We start from the raw sequence: 22,404 nt of genomic DNA on the forward strand, positions 1-22,404 counted from the left end.
GTGATGCGGAGGTAATGAGTATATAGAGCACAAGTAAAGAATATGAAAGTAACCGTTATTTACTGAGGCTACATAAAGAGCAAATCTTGTAATTATCAGCAAGGACATTTGAGAAAGAAATAATTTTTATGTAATTTCAATTTGCGATTGTGCAAAACACAAAATCTGTCAAAATGTCGCAGAATTTTGCTCGTATTTTTACGAAATTTAACCATAGCACATTGTAAAACCTGGCGTTTTAATCCGTACACAGAACCACTTACATTGTCTGCTTGATTTACATAGGAAGGTATAATCAACTTTTTTTACTTGTGAAATTGAATATGACAGCAGACAAACAATCTTTGTTTTTCTTTATTCTTGGATAGACGATTTTTCAAACTTACGATTTCAGAAACTATATTGAGTTCCGGTTACCTCAAGTAAACGTTGTATTAAAACATCTCCTAAATTTAAATTTAATTTAAATCGGTTTGAAATTTTGGTTTCAACGTGATAACGCTGTAGCAATGTTGCAGAAAAATCTGGAATAATGCGTAGATCCCTGACCTGTTCAATTTTAATGATAAGATTAATGGATACAATAAAAATTTCACTACAACATATGTGTAAACAAAAGAGCATATGTCAATGTTTGTGGTTAAATCTATTCAAATGAAAGTGCAGAGTAGAGATTTATCTTTATACATTCATTAGTTGATTCTACAAAATGTTTTTATACTTATAGTTTTTTCTTTCTTTTTTTATTGTATGTCAAAAGAAGTAATATTAGAATGAAACTGTTAAAACTGTCTCATTAATTCTATTTCTATCAAGTTAGTGAATTGTAAACTATTAATGTAATAATCAGTATTTTTGGGAAATCAAATTTTGGAAATTTTAGATAGATTTTAAAGTCATGCATGTTTGCTTTTCATAATTTAGGTAAAATTGAAAAGAAACATTTATTCTAAAACAATCGTGACTAAGATATTTCGTATCGTATTTTTGTTCAAAACATCCACCTCATTGTTAATTGGAACTTTATAAATATTTAGAGTTTTAGCGAAAAGTATTTGTAACAGTATGGCATATATCAAAGATAAGACCTTGTCATAATCATCTGAATAGACAGACTATCACCTTTCCTGGTATTGCTTTAGAGATAGGATCATTTTCATAGAATCGAAGTATGCTAATTTAACATAAGTTTTCGTTGTTATGTCACATTTAACGCCTTTCTTAGCTTCATCATCCTACCTTGAAGTACCTTCAAATAATCATATACTTTGGTGACACTTTTGAAATGCTTCATCTACAACAAGTTCGTCGCAAGGTTGCAAACAACTGGCTTTCATCCAATTGTTCAAAAATAACCTCTTTTGTACCAACTTTGCGTGTTTTGTTTTCTTTCTAGATAACGTCTGAAATCTCAGGATCATCAAAATGACGAGACATTTATGTCTCAACATATTACCTTTCCTTTAATTTTAGTTTCAAACAAATAATCATGTTTCAAAAGAAAGGGGGTCAACGATCGAGTTATTTTCTTTAAAAAAAATACTTCGGTATCTGATCTTAGATCACTCGGGTTAAATTGCCCGCTCGTAAATTTCACATTAAAAAACAAATTAGACAAAATATTAGACGAAAGAAAAAACTTGTGCTTATCAACATTTACTTGTATGTTTTACGAAACTTTTGTAAATATTGGTGAACATATCTAGACAGTGACTGAAACTTAAAATGAATATAATGAAATGTGATATGTGAGAAAAAGAACGAATTCGGTTCAGATAAAAAATGTAATAAAAATATTTGTATGCGATTGCATTGTTGATTTTAAATGGTTATTAAAACTGATTGAGTTCTGTGCAAGTTGTCACAACTTGGTAAGTTGTCAGTCTGACTTACATGGTGGCTTTTTTGGAACGCTTTTGTGCGTCATGTTGTCGCTAGCGAAAGCATGACAAAGCCCCAAACAGCGCGTTGTTGGACTTTCGTTATGTCGTCCTGTCGCTAACGATGCACGCCGAATGGCGCGTTGTCGTGCGGCGTGTTGTCGCGATATCACATTGTCGCTTGGCTCAAATCGAAGGATTGGCGGTAGAGCCACAAAGTGTACCAAATCAGCCATCGTAGACTTACTTGCTATCTCTTGTTCTCCTCCATCAAAAAAGGATAAGACTGGTGACGTAACGTGAGTTTTCTCCCAGAGAGTGTCGTAAACCGTTCTTTACTTTTTTTCTAAACGAAGACTAGATCTATCTTACATGTTTATTATATCAGTATGTAAAGTTGATGAAATATTTATATTTCTATCACAGGTAACAAGAATCTGTGGAGAAATGGGGCAATCATGGGATTAAGGATGCACCTTAATTTTCATTATTTTCAGACCATACGCAACTTTTCATGGAATGTTACATTAGAGATTCAATGGAAAATGCCGTGTAAACACATCTATGGATTAAACTTAACGTATATTTAACTTATTTCGTAGTTATATTTTGAATTCTACTTGAGCCGATGAAGGAGGAGGGAAGAGGGACAGGGGGTTGGGACGGCCGCCTGCATTTACCACAGTTCTTGAACATGATAAATCAAAGTGAAGCTTCAATGTTCCAATTTTGCTGACGTTAAGCGACCTTTAAGGTCATTTTCATCTATTTTAATTAATTGTATGCTAATTAAAGACACAAAAAGTACATTTCATTTTATGTTTTTAAATTTATAAACCCTGTACCAGTCAACCTCTAATTCTGAACAAACTTACAACATAATGTTTTGTTGTTTTTTTTCTTAATTTCATTTTGCAGCTTCATAAATAAGCGATACTTGTAAACAATAAATTGCCTTTAAAGGTACTCCACTGAAGTTCTCTAGACATGACGAGACTGGAAATTATTTTCCGAGATCATAATATATTTATTATGTTAATATATTTATTCAACATGATAAAATGCCACATATTTTCACTCGCCGTCCCGGCTCGTGAAAATATGTAGCATTTTATCACATTTCGTGAAAATATATTCCATTTTTCATTCAAACGAAAAAATATCCTCTTAATATTTAAGGTAGGGAAGTTGTAAATGTGGAAATTTAATAACTAATGTGAACATGTCTTTAGTAGTTTTGCGCATGACACCATTAATAAACAAGGACACTTTAACTTCACTGGTACCTATGAAAAAGTAGTCTTTTGTAGGTTAATACAGAGTATAAACAGATTACAATTTCAATGTTATTTCATGTTTTATTTAATACAGATACACGATATACGATGTCAAAGAAACAACCGTTCAACATGCTCGTTTCACAACCGACTGCACACCTACATGGTCACTCATTTGCAGTTTTCCGTCCTTAGGAATATATAATCTCTGTGAAAAATATAAGAGTCTGGTAATAACATTTTGTCTTTTTCTTATAAAAAATCATCTCGTTATAATATTAACAATTTTAAATACAACTTGACTGGAGTTCTTCAGAAATGTGCACCATGTAACAAAGGAAAATGTTTAACTCAACCGAAACTCAAAAACTTGTTTAATTTCATTCCATAACAAGTAAAAAAAAGTTTAATTAACAACTAATATTTTATATCATTTCTAAATTAAAGATCAGTATAACAATTGACACGATAATTATGTCATTCATAAAATGTATATCTTTTCCATCTTAACCCATTACCATATATACACGCTTCTTATACGCTTCTTATCCCCTATCAAAAAGATACATCGGGGGTGCAGAGGGGGGATGTGCCCCCTTCTGCTTAGGGCAGCACCCCCCCCCCCATCTCCAAGAGAGTTTGAGAGGCCAAGAGGCCAAAAATGGCTTCGTGTTGATCTTGACGTAATAAGTAACCAACGCTGAAAAGCCTTTGACACTATCTAAATCCATTGAGAAGTTGCAGTCCTTTGAAATCAGTTTTGTTGGAAAAAAATCAGCGCAAAATACAAAAAAAAAAATAGTGAGCTATTGACACTTTTAATGTATTTCTTTAATAAATTTGATTAAGTAAGAGTCGAATTCATTTTTATCTTCTTTTTTTTTATAAATGTCAGTATTTCAATGAAAATGTTAATTACCTTGGTTTTACGTATGATAAGGTCTCTAACAAACACGTGATCAGTAATGGATTTATTAGATTCATCTGTCCAATCTTTATACGTGTATCTATTCGCTGGTCTTGTTGTAAACTGCTTTAGTAATGCAATATAATTTTCTGAAAAAGAATACGATGTTGAAATACGTGAAACATTCTTGTTATAACTTTAGAACAATAGGACTGAACAGAGCCACAATACTGTTAGTCATAACAACTCCGTCAGCCAAAATTACAATATGACCGGCCATGTTCGAGAACAATGATGTAGACATTATCTGAATTTCATAAGTCATAATCGTATTATTATGGGACTTAAATAATCGCAATTGTAATATTTTCTTACTTTAAACAGCCACAACATGGTATTATTAACTATAAAAGCCGTATGTTCAGCAATAGTCGACATATTACCAGCCATAATCGCAATACAAATATACATTATGGAAATTTAATACTCCAAAATTGGGGTGTAATTCGCAATAATCTGATATATCGTCAGTCACTATCGCAATACAATAAACAATAACAGCAGAGTCATAATTCATTATTGCCATATTATTTGCCAACATCGCAAATATATTTTATAAAATTGCCATATAAACGCCGACGTCAGCTTTCCATTTCTCTGCCGTCTAAATAAGTAAACCCAACCAAAAATGAGCCAATCAGTGGGCATGCTCTGGAGTGCAGGTAACTAATACCCGCACTCCAGTTAACACAATGTTCATGCATATGTATACGATTTATACACATTTTCAACAGAAAGGTCCCCAAACTATGATACAATGGTAGCATATTTGATATGCGTGATGCGGGCTGAGAAATCTAAGATTGCGTCCAAGATTTGTTAACAGTAGGAAACTTCAAAAATCATATGTAGTTATTTGGTTTATAGTGATGTAAATAAATGATTGCGAATATAACCTCTATGACAATGTTTTTGAAACAATCAAATAAAAGACAGGGTATGTAATTTCAAACTCACTGTCATAAAATCTCGACAAACAGACTTTTTAAGAAGTTATCTTTTTAGATAAAGTAGAAAATGATTCACAACACAAACGTAAGTAGATGTCAAAGTGTTTTTCTAGAATTCAACAATACCAACACTATATATAAAAAAGTGATGAAGATACAGAAATTTAACATGGCAGTGATGGTGTCTTCCTACAATACGCATAAATGTACAAAAGAAGAAGCCAACTGTTTCAGACAACCGATTGAGTTCGAAATAAAAGTTATTAAAATCGAATAAAATTGATACTGTTATAAAGTCGGCATGCTCTGATATGATAGAGTTCAAAATAATTTATGTTCGGGGCATTCTTATGTAATGACCACGTTTCTAATAAAGAAACAAAAAGAAAATGACCGTATATGACGTTGCAAAATTGTGATGAATTTTTTCAAGAAATTTCATCTAATATATTATCTGAGGGAGACAGGAATTTGAGTGCATTTAACTGCTTTAAATATACCTAACAACATTTATACAAGCACTTGGACATATTGCTTCTGTTTTTTTTTTGTTTATGTGTGTATGTTTCATTTTTCACAAGATGAATACTATAATTTATTTTATGCTTTTCAGTGGATTACTGATTTATCCGTGAAAATTATATTTGATAATTTCACAGTGAAAATTATCAAAATATAATTTCACACTTTTCAATGACGAAACTACTTTTTTAAGATTTTCCCCATGTGGCACCTCAATTTTATTTTTGCTGACTATTCCGACAATGTCAGGCTGTTTAAAGAAAAGCAAAGCTGAAATTGATAAATAACTTATATGTCACAAGTAATAAAAAGAAGAAAACTTACAGTAAGTTACTTCTATTCATTCAAGTTACCAATCACCAAATATCGTCTCTTTAATTTTTTGTTTCATTTTTACAGTCTGAAAAATACATTCCTTCCACATGCAAAACTGCTCTTGATGACATTTGGGAATATTTAAGTATCCTACGAGCAATAACTGCCGTATGCTTTATGAAAACTTGAAAAGCATTGGCAGCTTTCAGTCGAAGAATATGTAAACAACCCAGCGTTCGTAAGGCTTCCGAGTTCTCCAATTTCCTATCCACTTTTTTGAATGTTTACACATCTGTCAACACTTATTTATTGTCTGTTACAATCCTCAAATAAGTTTTCTTTCTTTTAAAAAGGTGTATGACTAACAAATCCAAATGATATCCCTCTGAATCAAACACAATTATTTTCATCCAGTGAAATACACAACTTTAAAAATGGCGGCCGCTTACATTTAACATAGCCAGGTCTAATATAAATTCGCAGTCAGTAACAGAAATATGGATGGATGGTTGGACTTTTTCTCCTACTAGAATTGTTTGTTTTTATTATTTAAACAAGCGATCAGACATATTTTTTTAATAAAATGAATACTATCGCCACCATTTAAAGTTGATTGTGGAACTTATTTTTCAGCCCATGACTACTTGTATTTAATGAGAAATTCGACTTTTTTGAGGCTCTAAATGGGGAAAACAGATTTTAATATTAACGTAAATATTAAGGAAATTTCGTTTTAACTTGTTTTTAAGCATAAAATAAAAAGAAAATTTGTTTGTTTGTTGTGTAAGATGTAATTTTATTTCACCTCGTGAACTTTAAAAACAGTATTCTCACTCGTGGCTACGCCACTCGTGAGAATACTGTTTTTAAAGCCCACTCGATGAAATAAAATTTCATCTTACACACAAACAAACAAATATCCTCTATTTAATTGTAACGCGCACACTTCTGTAATGTGAAGTGATAAATGATAAAGAAACCAAGTCTGTGTTTTAAAGAAAGTCCTAAGTAAATCCTATATGACCTGGGACTTAAGATCGGCTTTAGGACCAATTTAAGACCGTTCCAAGAAACATTATTATCTTAGGTCAGTGACGTTAGTCTTTTAATTAAATTCATTCTACTTAGAAAAGAAACTAAATACACTAGCATGCGCTTTAATCTGTTATTTATCAAAGTTCATCTCCATTGCTAATTTGCTATCAAGCACTCTTACCTGGGATTCGGGCCATGAGTTTAGGTTTAAATGCAAGACCAGTGTTGATATCACCCAATATTATTGCTGGTCGTTTTTTCTTCAAACTTTTTATCAACGCTTTTGTTTGATGAGTATGTACCTCTTCTAATGAGTTGAACCCTATTGCTTGCAGTTCAGCTGAAATAACAATAAACATATTAATTGGCCCAAACTTTTTTTTTTGTAAAAATGTGCAGTTACTTGAGTCAAACAATATTAAACATGTGACAATAAATCATTTAAATAATGTAATAGGTTCAGTCCGCTTAATTTTAAGTACATGTAAATTATGAATTGATATTAATAATCAGCATCGGAAGAGAGTTAACCGTCCTGGCACTTTGGAAATAATAATGAACGGTCTGTGGTAAAGTCCACCCAACCCTTCATTGATAAAATAGAACATTTTAACCTCCAAATAAAGACCACTAAAGATCACGTTTGGTATCTTATTTAGGTAGACTTTGTTTACAGGTTTGACTGTATTTCTTATATGTTACATTTCTGTCAATTAAAATACTAAATCCCCGATTATAGACAATTAATCCTTTATACAGAGGAAATGTAGGTACTGTAGAAAAGTGTGAAATATAAATAATATATTTCACTGAGATTAATTTTTTTCAATATGATAAAAACGACCTTGAGAACATCGCAATCTGCTAGGCTTTATACACATGCTAAATTGGACAGGTCAACGTACATGTATATGCGCAATTATTCTATAAAAGATTTTTTTTAAAAGTGGTCTCCAGGCTGAAACAATATGAAATACATTTTCCTGCCACCATGGAACAAATTATTCCGCTGCTATTTTGAATAGGTTTGGTTACGATTTCATGCATGTACCACTGTCATTAATCACAATATTAACAATATTTTTTTTCAATTCACTGGCAGTAAAAATATATAGCTTCATACCCTTTAAATAAAGATACTGAACGTTTTGTCTCCAATTGCTCACATTTTGGTCAGAATATTGGAACAAAAGGGACAATGACACCAAATCGCTAAGGATCTGTTAAATAAAACTAGGTCATGCAAACTTTCAAAGTTTACAGGACCTCTAGTCCCGTGTATAAAATTTGCAACGAATGTTCATTTACCACAAATGCAACAGTAAAGAACATTATATATTTTTAAACTCGATTTAAAAAAAAAGTTCTCACAACTAGTATATTTAGAAGTCAATTTAGCATATATGGATTGGCCCTAAGGGCTGTGCGAATATTTACACAAAGAGCTTAATTTGAACAACGCAGGTAGATAAATGGCCTTTAGATGATGTAACATACAAATAATGATGATTCTTTTTACAAAAAAGAGTCACAGAGCAAAAGCCAATTTTAACGCCGCATAATATGAAAATGTCCACCAGACACTGTTTCATGCCAAGTATCTAAGCTCTAGTACTTAATACTAAGAGAACGTTATTTTTTTTTTACTATATAAGTGTACAGTAGTCCCGAGATGCGACCGACTTTAACCACACAACGATAATTTAGATCTTGGTAGAGGTCCACTGGACTATTTTTAATGCCTAACATCTAAGCTCTAGCTCTTGTGGTTTCAGTTAAGAAATTTTGTATATCTATACATGTACATACTTTTATAAGGCAAAATTCATCACCCAGATGGCAGGGCCAATATTAACCCGAGTGGCATAATTCTAACAACTTTGGTAGAGAACCCCTAGATGATGCTTTTTGTATTCCCAGACTTGAGAGGATACATTCATATTTGTAAAGTTCTGGATAAGATTTATCCAGTAATCGGTTTCAAAGAAAATGTTTGCTAAAAGTTTTTAAATTGAGCCGTGTCATGACAAATCAGGATCCATGCTGTTCGCTATCAGTTTCTCTATTTGTAAAAGGGTTGGTAAGCGAACAGCATGGATCCTGCTGGTCGCAAACCCATTACGTTGGTTTTGTCGTGACGCGGCTCAATTGTAGACGACGAACGGCACACGAAGCATTACCATAGTTCACAGTGAGCAAGTTTTAGAAAAAAATATATATTCCCTGTACAAAGAAACATGCATATGATAATTCTTGGAAAAATCTACATACATGCACATATGTTTATTTTTTAAGAAATAGTAACTTACGTTCGAAGAAATATGGAAAATTGGTAGACTTAAGATGTGTGCAGCGCACGTCGGCAAAATTTCTTATCTAGAAAATGGTACCAAATATACAACTATACACAAAGCAACACTATATTTTATGTGACCATTTAATATAAACAAAGTTACGTTTCGGGTTGGTTTCTGTCTTTTTATATTTGTTCTTTTCTTAAATACACTGCTCCAAATTTTGTGTGGACATTAAAATAAAACGATATCAAAATAAGTTTATGGTGACAGCAAGTTCATTCTACGGTAAAAGGAAGGATAAAAATGTCAACTAAGAATTTCTCATGCATCATATGAGCCGCGTCACGACAAAACCAACATAATGGGTTTGCGATCAGCATTGATCCAGACCAGCCTGCGCATCCGCGCAGTCTGATCAGGATCCACGTTGTTCGCTTACAAACCAACCCTATTACAAGTAGAGAAACTGATAGCGAACAGCATGGATCCTGAAAAGACTGTGCGGATGCGCAGGCTGGTCTGGATCCATGCTGGTCGCAAACGCCCTATGTTGGTTTTGTCGTGATGCGGCTCATATTTTCTCTTTCATAGAATCTTATATGAATCATATTACGGTCTCCTCGGATATCAAATCGCTGTTCTATAGCGCTATTTGGTTTACACAGAATTTATTTTAGTTCGATTGTGAAGGAAGCTATAAGCTTATTGACACACTTTTGAATCTGTTCCTGGAACCAACCAGTACTGAGCAATGAGTGTAAAGTTTCTTGCTCCTGACATGGTTCGAGCCCATGTAGCTAGCGATCATTAGATTACCAATCCGATATAGCGTGTGAATCTTTTCGAGTGTACATGCCTGCGTGCGCGGGCATATATTTGTGTCTTTTTAAGTATATAGACGTAACTCCCAATAATTATGACTTTATACTGTCATAGTAACTTAATAAACATCGATGCATGTAGAAACCCTGATAAACGTGGAATAAGGCAAGTTTACCTTAGTTTTGATATAGCCTCTGAAATAGGACTCTCTAGTTGTCGGATGGTAGTCTTTAAATGATGTACGATACAGTTTTTTCTTCGATAACAGAATAAGACCTCCGTTATTCACCTGCCTACCTCCAATGATAGGTTTTTCCGCTCCGCATCTAAAATATGATAAACATAAATGTACCTGTACCTGTATTTGTATACTTTCAGTTTATTGCTCATTTACGATTTTTTTTCAACTTTATGTGATTTATCACAAAATATGACATTTATTAATTAGTTCAATAAGACACTAACAAAGTCCAATATATTTACATATCATCAGAGTTATATATATATGATATATACAATAAAGGTTATATGGGATACAGTTCGCCGATATATTGAACAAATTTCAAATATTTCCTGAACTGATTGTAACTGCTAAAAAAAGCTACAAACTTCTATAAACTATTTCATACAAAATATCTGAGCTGAAGGCATTGAGTTGAGAAGATTGTTTAAGGTTTTCCTATATGAAACCATGTAAGATCTGGTGGCCAGCAGAGTTTTTCCCGAGAGACATGATTTGAGCACAACTTTGTAGGTATCAACCAATGCTACATATACGAAAAGCAATATGTCGTGCTATATGTCGCACGGTTAGATGTAAAACGGTTCTATGTAAAACCAAAACGGTTCCAGAGTGGATCTTATTTGTACCCTTATCAAACTTGGAAATTGCTCATGATACAATGCTACACATAAACTTTGGTTGAAGAATTATTTTAAAGGTTTTCCTTTATGACTCTACAAAAAATCAAGCGCTCCGAGGGCCCTGATTTTTATTATATTTTGGTACAGATCCACATGCTAGTTATGCGCAGCAAATACATGTATTGTATGATATTTGAAAAGAAAATTTCAAAAAAGTGTCTGTCTATTTCCTCCTATGACCGACATAGGTAATGGACAGATGCAAGAGGTGAAGATGTCATAAAAAACAATTGTGTACGACGGACAGTCCGGAAAGCTTTAACTATGTGTGGAGGATTAACGTTAACCTTTATCATTAATTTTGATTAAGCATAGCATGTTTATATTTAAAATGTATATTACCAAAACTCGAAAGCTGGTTTGGAGAATGTATTAAAGGTTCAATCACGCATAATTCAACAGTTTGTTTAATAATAAATTAATACTCACGCTTCAACATTCCACATTGATTCAGCTATACAAGTAAAACACCCTTGATCTTCAAACCGAAAAAGGTTTTCTACCTCAGGCGTGCACGTGGTCGTTATGCACGAGATATTCAATGGATAGCAAGTGCTGTTTTTCACACACGCAATATACGCGCTCAAATTTGCATAATCACAAGGTGGCGCTGAAATGAGAAGAAATCAGACAGATAACCACACTCAGCTGGATCAATACAATACTGTTAAATTATCGCATGGTTTGGAACTTTTCCTTTGTTTTTATTAACCCATTATACTCAATACACTTCAATGAGCATTTGAAAACTGTATTGATATATAGCAGTACAGTTTTTTCAGTGATTCATAAAGGAAAAAACTCAACACTGCTATATAGAGGTTGAGTTTTTTTGCACCTGTAGTTTTTTTCACAGAGGCTCCAATGGGGCAGTGGCAACGAACATTCCAAGTAGCAACAAAAATGGAATCAATAAAATAAAATAAATAAATAAATACAATGAAAAATATAAACAAAGATAATTAATGAAATGAAATTTTCTGGTGAAAGGTATATCTGCTGAATGAATTATTTCCACTGAAAAACAGCCCTTTAATCTTGAATCAATATTGGTAACAGTTTACAATCCGCCTCTAACATTGGATATCATTTGTACAGTATATCTTTTTTTCCGGCAGCGAAAACAACTTGAAAAAAAACTCTGACTTATCATAAATAACTGTATGTAGCTAATGATTTATTTATTTATTTATTTATTTATTCACTCATTCATTCATTCATTCATTCATTCATTCATTCATTCATTCATTCATTTATTTCTATTACAAAAAAGAAAACATGCCATTGCGATAAAACAGTTATTGTATACATGTATATGAAACTCGTTGTTTACGAGGATTTAACACTGGCTGGGTGACATCTTGGGATGTTTCTGCAAAACATTGTCTCGGCCTAACGGCCTTGCCAATTTTTGATGTCGCCCCAGCCAGTGTTATATCCTCGTAACTAACTCGTTTCATATACTATAACTATTAGATACAAATGTAGTTCGTTAAAGCAAATGCAGGGACATCATTGCATATCTCATTATTCATCTGACAAGGTCTCAATAAGTAGGTCAACGGGTCAGGGTCAATGCCCTCCATGATACAATGTAAGTACGTCACATCATGGAGTTTAAACTGAGCTTAGACTCATCCTTAACGGTAAGGGCCAAAACTGAAACTCAATGACGCCTAAAATTACAAATTATTCAGCACTAAAATCTAGCCAGACCCCTAATTCACTGATTTATAGTTTTATTTTATAACTTTTATGGAGGTGAAATAAGCAATACTACATCCAGTAAGCCTCAGCTTTGAGCGTGACGATTTCTTCAGTATTAAATTCAAGATACCGCTCTGTACAATAAATGAAATTGGGACATCAGCATTTTTATTAAATTGCATAAACTTTTTGATGTGTATAAGACGGAAGATAATTTGAAAATTATTTATGATGGAGGTATGGTCCTTTTGCAGTGCACTTCCTCTCACTGTTGCTAATCAAGATTTAAAGTTAAACTGAAATCCCTGATACTTGTAGAGTTATTCTCCGCACAAGAAAAAGGACCATGTCAAGCTTTGACCTGTAAATGTGAATCTGACGTGAGTGATAATGGTATGGGTGTTGCGCATGATATATCTCTGTATTTAGTCGCCGGTAGAAACCGGCGACTATATTTGTAACAGTTTAATATTATACCTATGGTAGGAGAAGGCATTAATTTCTGTAAATAAAAGCATAATAATTACTGAGCAATTAAAGACTACAAATGTTTTCAGTAATCTCAAAAATTCAAACATACAATAACGTTGCTAAATGAAATGAAATATTCAAATATTGACATCGTAAAAAGCAACATTACAATTTTTATAAAATGAATTAACGACGTATCCCTATGGACCAGTCATTGAATTTAGGGATGCTTTTACTTTTTTAAAATGTCAAGCGTTGCTATTTTATGATAAATAAATCATGCATGATATTTGAAATGACACTTTTAAATTATCTGGTTGTTTGTATCTTATGAGACATATTCTATTTTTTATCTTATTTATTATAAACAGTTTCTCCCAGAATCACGTGACTACACGTTGTATGTTATTGTTATAAAATCTATTAATAGTAACAAATGGCTGATAAGACAGACATACAGGTAACTTGTGAATGGTTGGCAGCTGATAAAGTGCAAATCAAAGTAATTTTGTATGAAAAATCTCGGTATGACAGTAGGGGCCGGAATCGTATTGGATACAAAGAGAAAACTAATAAACCATCTTTGTGTTGATAGTTTATCGCACTGAAAGGCAATTAAACGTTAACTATATCGTATGTAACGACAGGAATATTGATTTCAGCCAAATAATATATTTTTTCGATAGTGCATAAGAATAATTTTTTTTAATGCAGACACCACTTTTACAGTAGAATTGCATTGTTTTATGCAATAATTAAGCATATATATTTTCATAGTCACTTTGCAAATATTCGATGATCGGTAATAATTTGTCGGTAATTATCGGATGCTGAAGAAAACCATACGGAGTTAATATCCAGTAAAGTAAACCCCGATTTGTTTTTATTTTACATCTAAAAATATAACATGTTTTTAGCATTTTTTTTCCTATCCGTGTATATACAAATAAATCAAATTTGAAACTATAAATATCAATTTAACCGACTTACAGGTTTTCTTCTTTGCCTGTGGTGGCAATTTATTTACAGCAGTATGCATTTCACTATAGGAATATGGAAACTGTTCTTTCAGGTTATTAACAATAGCTTCTACATCCTCACCAATAAACACCTACAATCAGATAATTGTGTAATATATGTTCATACTCGTATACAATCCGAACACCAAAACTCTATACTGTTGGCTGAATAACTTTAAAATGGAAACTGGACAAGTCCATTTAAGAATTCGACAGGTTAATAGTTAAACGTTCCAGTCTAAGGTTGTAGGTCAGAATCTCTGTATATCAGCGTTTTTATTTGTCAGCCAACAGTTGTATCCAAAAACATTTTTAAACTGTTTCTCTATTTTAATGATCTATGTTTTGTTGTTTTTTCGTTTGAAATTTCTAAATATTAAACGGCTTTACCACGAATATCAGTAATATAAGGACAATTCAATGAAATAACAGTAAGATTAATGAACATTTCAGCCATTTTCATGTAATTTTGTGTGGAATTATATAACAATAGTTAATATAATATTACCTCCTGGAGACAAATGAGATCAGCATCTGATTTTTTCAGGGCGCGGATTATTTTCCTTTTGCGAGGCTCTCTCGTTCCTATTGCAAACTGTTCGGACTCGTGAAGGGCAACGTTAAATGTAAGAACCTTACCAAAGAAATAACATAAAATGAGCCGCGTCACGACAAAACCAACGTAATGCGTTTGCGACCAGCAGTCTGATCAGGACCCATGCTGTTCGCTATCAGTTTCTCTATTTGTAATAGAGTTTGTTAGCGAACAGCATGGATCCTGATCAGACTGCGCGGACGCGCAGGCTGGTCTGGATCCATGCTGGTCGCAAACGCATTATGTTGGTTTTGTCGTGACGCGGCTCAAATATAATCGGCACAATCTATGTGAGTGCATGTACGTGATACAAATGAGTGCATGTACATGGTACATTCAAATATTGTCAATGTCAGATATGAAATGTATGATCATCATTTTAGGAGAAATCTGAAAAAATACTTTTAGATACTTAAATGAGAAATAATATGTAATAATATGTAAGAAAACAAAATGTAAGCAAAGTGGTACTTTTTGGCTTCCATACAAATTATTTCCAAATCACTATGACTGTACTAATTGCCACAAGGGGTGGCCAGTCTATATGGCCAATGAGTCAATTTTTGAAATCTGTAACAGGAGATTAAAATGTAAAGCTTTAAAGGTATAAATATTTGCATTCTCGAGACTTCATGTACTTTTAATCTAATTATTAATATTTTAGCATCAATCATGTAACTAGTGTCCCATAACTAAAGATAGTAACTACAAACCCTTCCCCATACTTAGTAACTCAGCAGAGGTGATGAACGTAACAACACGTTTCCTCTATAATATAGCAAAATAAGCGCCATCAAAGGTACTCGAACCCGCAACCTAAAGATGGATTATCTGTCTAACCAAGTACTGTTTTTATTGTTTCGAAAGCGAATTTCTCACTACATTCCTTAACTATAAGCATTTTCTTTATTGTTTCAGTGTTATTATACATTTTACATGTATTTATTTCTATTAAATGTAATTATTGATACCTACATTCAAAGTTGCTGGTTTTTTCTTCCCCTCACTACTGTGGATCGCTTGGAAACAAACAAATAATAAAACAACCAGCTTTATGTTGAAGTCCATCTGAATTATGTAGGCTGCAATAAACAGTAATATACGATTTCTAACTGAATATGGTTCTAAATTTTATTGATATCTCATACTCCGATTCCAAATTGCATTTGTATTATTTCTATTATTTTCATTTTATTTGCTTAACTACATATTTCATAGCATTACCACGCACGCCACGGTTGCATTTAACTATGTGTCACTTTACTTTGTTTCGTAATGTTTTGTTATATTGTTGTTTTCTCACATGCCCAATTGGGCCTTAAAGGCTTCAGAAATGGAAAAAAAATATGGGAGAGCATGTAAGACGCTTTTCACAAGTCCTCTAGACAGTAGCGCTGAACTTGAAATGATAGGAAATGTTAACAAAGTGGTATTTTGACTAACATACAACATTCTGTATCACTATTTGTACTAATTACCAAAAACCAAAAGGCAAGAAAGGTCAGCAAGAAATGGATCAGGTAATTGGCCAAGTAGTTTTTGGAGAATTTAACATACTGTAAAACAACACTTTTGAGAAATAAAGATAAAAGCGTTTTTTTGTTGTTGTTGTTTTTTTTAGGGGTGGGGGTGGGGGCGTAATGGGCTTTTAAGATATCAATACAACTTGGAAACTTGATACTTTCTTCCAATACGAAATCAAAGAAAATTACGTAAGAAACATGCTTTATTTATGTAAATAGGGTATAATAGTAAACTCTCTTATGTATATAATTATTTTTATGCTAATAAATATTTTGACTTTGACTTTTCTTATTTAAACGTTTTACAGTAATTACTCACTGCGGTAGCAAGATAAAATCAAAGCACTGAAGGCGCTGTATTTGTTTGGGTCTCAGAATGTCAGAAAGGTGAAGGTTGTGAGATTATAAACCAATTTGTTTGTGTAGTGTCACCAATGCTGTTTCCAGTGTTTATAGCTATAGTAAATTGACTAAAAGACTAATTGCAACACTGATATTCAATTCAATGTTTATTTGGCTTAAACAATTATAAAATAATAAAATTAAAAAAAAACAAAAAAAAAACAACAACAACAACAACAACATGAGTTGCCTGAACTGGGGTTTGAACTCCAGACCTCTTGCTTCCAAAACGAGCGTGTAAGCCCCTCGACCATGGGTAGTTATAAGATATTAGCTTGAAGAATATCATATTATTCTAAATTAGAGTTTGTAACCCTTATTTATTTCGATATATTTTGTTCACGGTAAACCTGTTGTTTAACACTGAAGTAAATAATCATGGAGCTGAATATAAGCATGTATATCTATAAGAATAACACAATATTAGAAATATTTGACCAATCGGGAACTATTTTTCGTTACGAAAATTAATGCGCCTGTCATTTGACAATCTTTATGCAGTGATCTCCCCTTAATTTTTCGGCGTTAATATGGAGTTATATAGTATATATGGAGGGAAGTAACCGCTTCGAGGAATTTGGACTACTTTCGGCATTTGCAAATAAGAACATTAGGGTCTGAAATTTCGCTCCCATTATATTGTTTGGTCTGACGACCCAAACAAATATTAAGCCGCGTCATGACAAAACCAACGTAATGCGTTTAAGACCAGCATGGATCCAGACAAGCCTGCGCATCCGTACAGTCTGATCAGGATCCATGCTGTTCGCTTACAAACCCTATAACAAGTAGAATAAAATATGTACTTTATGAAATGTCTTCTGTAAAATATGTGTCTTTGTTTATATATCATATCATTGTTTTATTTGTTTAATTCATTCATAGTACCAGAATAAATATTCAGAATATACAGAACTTCCAACATTAACATATTAACCCCACCACTTCATGAATTCGTTTATTAAAACAAAAGAAGATATTATCTTATATCACTTCCAAAGTGATTTGTATCAACATAGGTCATTCTTTATGGAGGGCGTTCGTTGCCAAAATTCCAGACATGTAAAGTGTTCCTTTTTAAAATGACTTTTGGAAATGCGAACTTGTATGCCTACCATTTTTATTGTATGCCTCTTAATTCAATCTTTTAATTGAAGGTTACCGCCTTTATATAACAAGTTTACATATATATCGTAACAACTGACCTAACATCTAAAACGACAACAAATTTACAAGTTCGTATCTTCCATTGCTACAATACATACGCATGTTTGTACACTTATAGATCTGTAATATACAAATGAAATGTAAAACTCGAATACGGAAAATAGAGTTTAAGAAAACGTGTTACCAGTTGTAGAACTAAAAGAGTACGTTAACACAGTAACATGTTTAAAATGACAAAAGTAGATTCACAAAGTTAAACGATTTTAAGTCAAGCATAACGTCCCGCCCCTCTCGAGTATTTACGAACTTCTATTGTGGACAAGTATAAAACGGCGCCTCTCCCATATTTTTAAATAAAACTGAAGGACAACATACGGCATTTTTCATAACATATATATGTTACATTCGTTACAAAAGTTTTGTCACTAGCAACATCACTTGAAAATTGCTGATTTTACCATTTATGATGAAGATAACTTGTGCATTACCTTATTATTTAACATCGTGCTCTTATCAGTTACAAATTATTTATCGTTTTAGTGATTAGCCTGTCCGTGCTATGCCTAGTGCCCTGTCCTGTGTTTTGTTTGGGGTCCGCCTGGGCTTCTTACCACTTGTTCTTGTTGTGGGTCATGTAGGGTTGCGTTCATTGAGCGCCGCCTTTCCTTGTTGATCTTGTTTATCATATATTCCTGAGAAACATCGGCGATTTGGAAATTTTTAGGGGAAACAATGACCAACTTCAAGGGAGTAATTTTATTGGTAATGTAAAAACCATCCAATATTCTTGGTATCATTGAAAAATGTATTGGCACAAATTTCATTTTCAACAAAAACTATGCAAGTATTTGCAAAAATAGGATTTTAAAGCGGCCACCGAGATTTCCTTTCCGAAATCAAGAAAATACTTATCCGTAGCACATATGTACAATCTTTAATAAGGTATTTTCAGTATGAATAAAAACTTTTTGCACTTGTTCATTATCTCTCATGTACAGACACAATCAAACCGAGTCTGCAATTCTTATGTAATTTTGTAGTGATTAATGCTTCCGAGGGATCACTTTGCTTCCAGATTTTAATACTACACAACAACAGGTGTCAAGTGCCGTGTGGCAGCTGTAAAAAGTTGCCCCGTACTTCACTTCAGTGTTTTTCTGGTCCTTCGGGATCATTGATGCCAGCGCTTTTAAGTGTTGAGAATTGAGTACCGTTCAAGCCGGTGCTAGGGGCGTGAGGAATGTTGCACTTGTTCATTATCCCTCATGTGCAGACTCAATCAAACCGAATCTGCAATTCTTATGTAATTTTGTTGTGATTAATGCTTCCGAGGGATCACTTTGTTTCCAGATTTTTAATATACTTGTTCAAAGCTTATGGTCTTAAATTTCATTCAATATTCAATTTCCTTTTTGAATAAAGTATCTAAAGGAAGCGACGTTATTTTTTTCCGAATATATGAGTGTGGATTTAAGAGAAAAATAATAAACAACGATAAATTAGAAACAATTTTTTTTAATACTTCTACATAATTAATTTTCATTTTTAAGGCATCACTAGAAAGTTCATAAAGGATTCTTTTACTTGAGTCTAAAATTATCAACGCCGCCTTTCCTTGATGATCTTGTTTATTATCAAAATTGACCAAGAAATAAAAAAAGTAAGTAGGGGGCGCCATGTTTTTCTTACTGAATTTCAGAGTGTGTTTTTTTTTTTACTTGGGGATCATATGCCGTTTTTCATGGTATGGCACTTACGTGTCACATTGAAGGTTCCATGATAATCGCCATATTAACACATCTGCGGATGTTTCAAAATTGTACCAGTTCATGTTGAATTTTGCTTAAGCCGTTGCTAGGGGGCGTGGACGATAACTTGCTCTTTCCATTACCGTCCATGAGCAGGCTCAATCAAACCGGGTCTGCAACATTCTCAATTTTGTCGTTTTGAGCGTTCTTTAGGGATTCTTATTTTCTCTATTTTACAGAAAGTAACATGATAAACTTTTTAACGAAAAGTTAATTCAGTTTGATTTAATTTATTTTTATTTTTAGGCATTATATAATTATATATCATAAATCGTATGAAGCACACTTTTAATTCAATCCAAAATTATCAAAATATATTACGAACTTAAAAAAAAGTTTGGAGGGAACGCCGTGTTTTTCTTACCAATTCGAGAGTGTTATTTTCAGAGTAAAAAAAATCTAAAAATTCAATACATCTATTTAATTCATTTTTATTTCCGAGGCACTCATAGAAAGCTTATGGAGTAATCTTTCATTTGATACCAAAAATATTGGACTTTTTATAGAAATAAAAAAAGTAAGAATGGACGCCGTGTTTTCCTTCACTTTATTGAGAAATAGGAGAGAGGCGACGGGTATTATACCTGTCCGTACATTTCCATGATAGAAGATCGTAAATACTCAGAGAGAGGCGGGGCGTCATGCATGACTTAGAATCGTTTAACTTTGTGAATCTACTTTTGTCATTTTAAACATGTAACTGTGTAAACGTACTGTTGTAGTTCTACGACTGGAACACGTTTTATTAAATTATATTTTCTGCATTCGAGTTTTACATTTCATTTGTGTTTTTCAGGTACAGATATATATCTACAAGTGTGTAAACATGCTTATGTATTATATGCAATGGTAGATACGAACTTGTAAATGTGTTGTTCACTCCATGTTAGGTCAGTTGTTAAGATTTACATGTAAACTTGTTATTTAAAAGCGGGTGCCTTCAATTAAAAGATTGGATTAAGAGGCGTATCATTTGCTGTGCACGAATGCAATAAAAAATTCTAGACATACATGTTCGCATTTTCAAAAGTAGTTTTCAAAAGGAACACATTACATGTCTGGAATTTTGGCAACGATCGCCCTCCATAATTCTTTGCTTTCTTGATATCGAGTAAATTTCTTTTTATGAAATAAATTAAATAAAGTAGCACATTTCATTTTCTGCGTTCCTTGATAATGTCGGACACAAAAGCAATGCGGTCAAGTATACGCTACAAAATAACTCTCAGTCCACAAGGCCTTATCTTGAATGATATTCATGACTTAAAGAGGACACCTTTTGATTTTTAATCATAGGTGAGTTTCCTCTGTCATAGGTTTGTAAAACCCATAAGTTCTAAAACATACATTAATTAAAGTTCTACGTACATATATTCCACTTTATGACAGCAAATGAAAGAAAGATCGAATGCCGCTTAATTAAGACGGTGCTTAGGGGGATCTCTCTTGAACAGACTCAATTAAGCCGAATCTGCAATTTTCATATTTTCCATATCTGTCTACTAAATCAATTAATTAAGTGTTTCAATATTCAAAATTACATGTACTCACCAATACTTTGCAAGCTCGCCGCAACTTCTTAGCTATAAGCACGAAACTGTAATCTTCAATCAAATGTGATGCGTTCAAGATTCGAATTCAACAAAGACACACATATCTAAATTTATTTTACCTGATAAAAAACACTCTTTCTGATGCAAATTGTAAATTTTATCTTAATTATATCAATAAAATAATGGCACGTAACGGTGGATACTTAGATAAACGTAATATAGGATAGTTGGCAAATAAAGTAAATTAAAAGACGTACGTAGTATTGGAGATTTTATCTGATTATGTTTACAGTTTTGTAGCCTAAAGCATACGATAATTGATTATCAAAACAGGAAAGTTAAAAAATATTTTAAGGGTTTGTTGATAAGTGAATTTTAATTGCCTATTACCATTTACGATTCTAATGTCGTCCCGTTCACTGTCCGATAGAATCGATACCCATATGGGTACAGTGAGTCACAATGTTCTATTAATGTGTGTGGATGTAGAGCTTCATGCTTTCTTATTTATCTTTACTCTCAGAGTCAATAAATCAATTAATTAATATAATTTATTAATTAATTTTAGTTAATTATGTCAATTAATTACAACAGACACAATTTCTTTTAGTTGACCATTACACAGTTTCATGCAAAATATCTACTTAAGATCTAGCCTTTATGGTTTGAAAGGAGATATTTTTAATAAGAATTCACTATAAACATATATTAATGAAGACCCATGAGTTGCAAGGGCAGGGCTAATATTTTAAGAAGCTCGGCAGCTCTAGGGCCAACAATATACATGTATCTTAGCTCACCTTTATAGAGTTTCAGAAGAGATGATATGATAAAGATTTGCCTTTCTGTTGCAATGACAACCAGTGTTCTGAATGATATTTAGCAATTTTGCAATAAGATTAATATCCCAAGATCATTCCTTAAAAACTTTGTGTTATTATTGACCTTGTGGTTGAGGAGGAGATGTTGTTAGATAGACAGATTTTTTAGCTCATCTGACCACGAAGTGGTCAAGGTGCCGTCGTCGTGCTCGTCAACATTTGGGTTGTTAACACTTTAGCAGTCACAGTTTTGATTGGATGATAATGAAACTTTGTTAAAATGTTTGCCTCAATGAAATACAGGTCAAGTTCGAATATGGGCCACCTCAGATCAAAAACTAAGTCACGG

The 22,404-nt window shown here is 32.9% G+C and overlaps 1 protein-coding gene across 1 annotated transcript; it reads right to left on the bottom strand.

The window, feature by feature from the left end:
• Positions 1 to 3,227: 3,227 nt before the first annotated feature.
• Positions 3,228 to 21,405, bottom strand: LOC132726528 (uncharacterized). The gene is made up of 10 exons (XM_060711866.1): positions 21,233 to 21,405; positions 15,757 to 15,863; positions 14,695 to 14,820; positions 14,158 to 14,278; positions 11,419 to 11,599; positions 10,241 to 10,391; positions 9,256 to 9,322; positions 7,128 to 7,286; positions 4,077 to 4,213; positions 3,228 to 3,365 (listed from the first exon to the last, which is right to left on the bottom strand). Exons 2-10 carry the CDS (start codon positions 15,847 to 15,849, stop codon positions 3,285 to 3,287), a joined length of 1,116 nt encoding a protein of 371 aa, XP_060567849.1. The 5' UTR covers positions 15,850 to 15,863; positions 21,233 to 21,405; the 3' UTR covers positions 3,228 to 3,284.
• Positions 21,406 to 22,404: the final 999 nt, after the last annotated feature.

The sequence above is a fragment of the Ruditapes philippinarum genome, unplaced genomic scaffold (genome assembly GCF_026571515.1).
Source record: "Ruditapes philippinarum isolate M1 unplaced genomic scaffold, ASM2657151v2 ctg346_1_1_1_1, whole genome shotgun sequence".
Classification (NCBI taxonomy): Eukaryota; Metazoa; Mollusca; class Bivalvia; order Venerida; family Veneridae; genus Ruditapes; species Ruditapes philippinarum.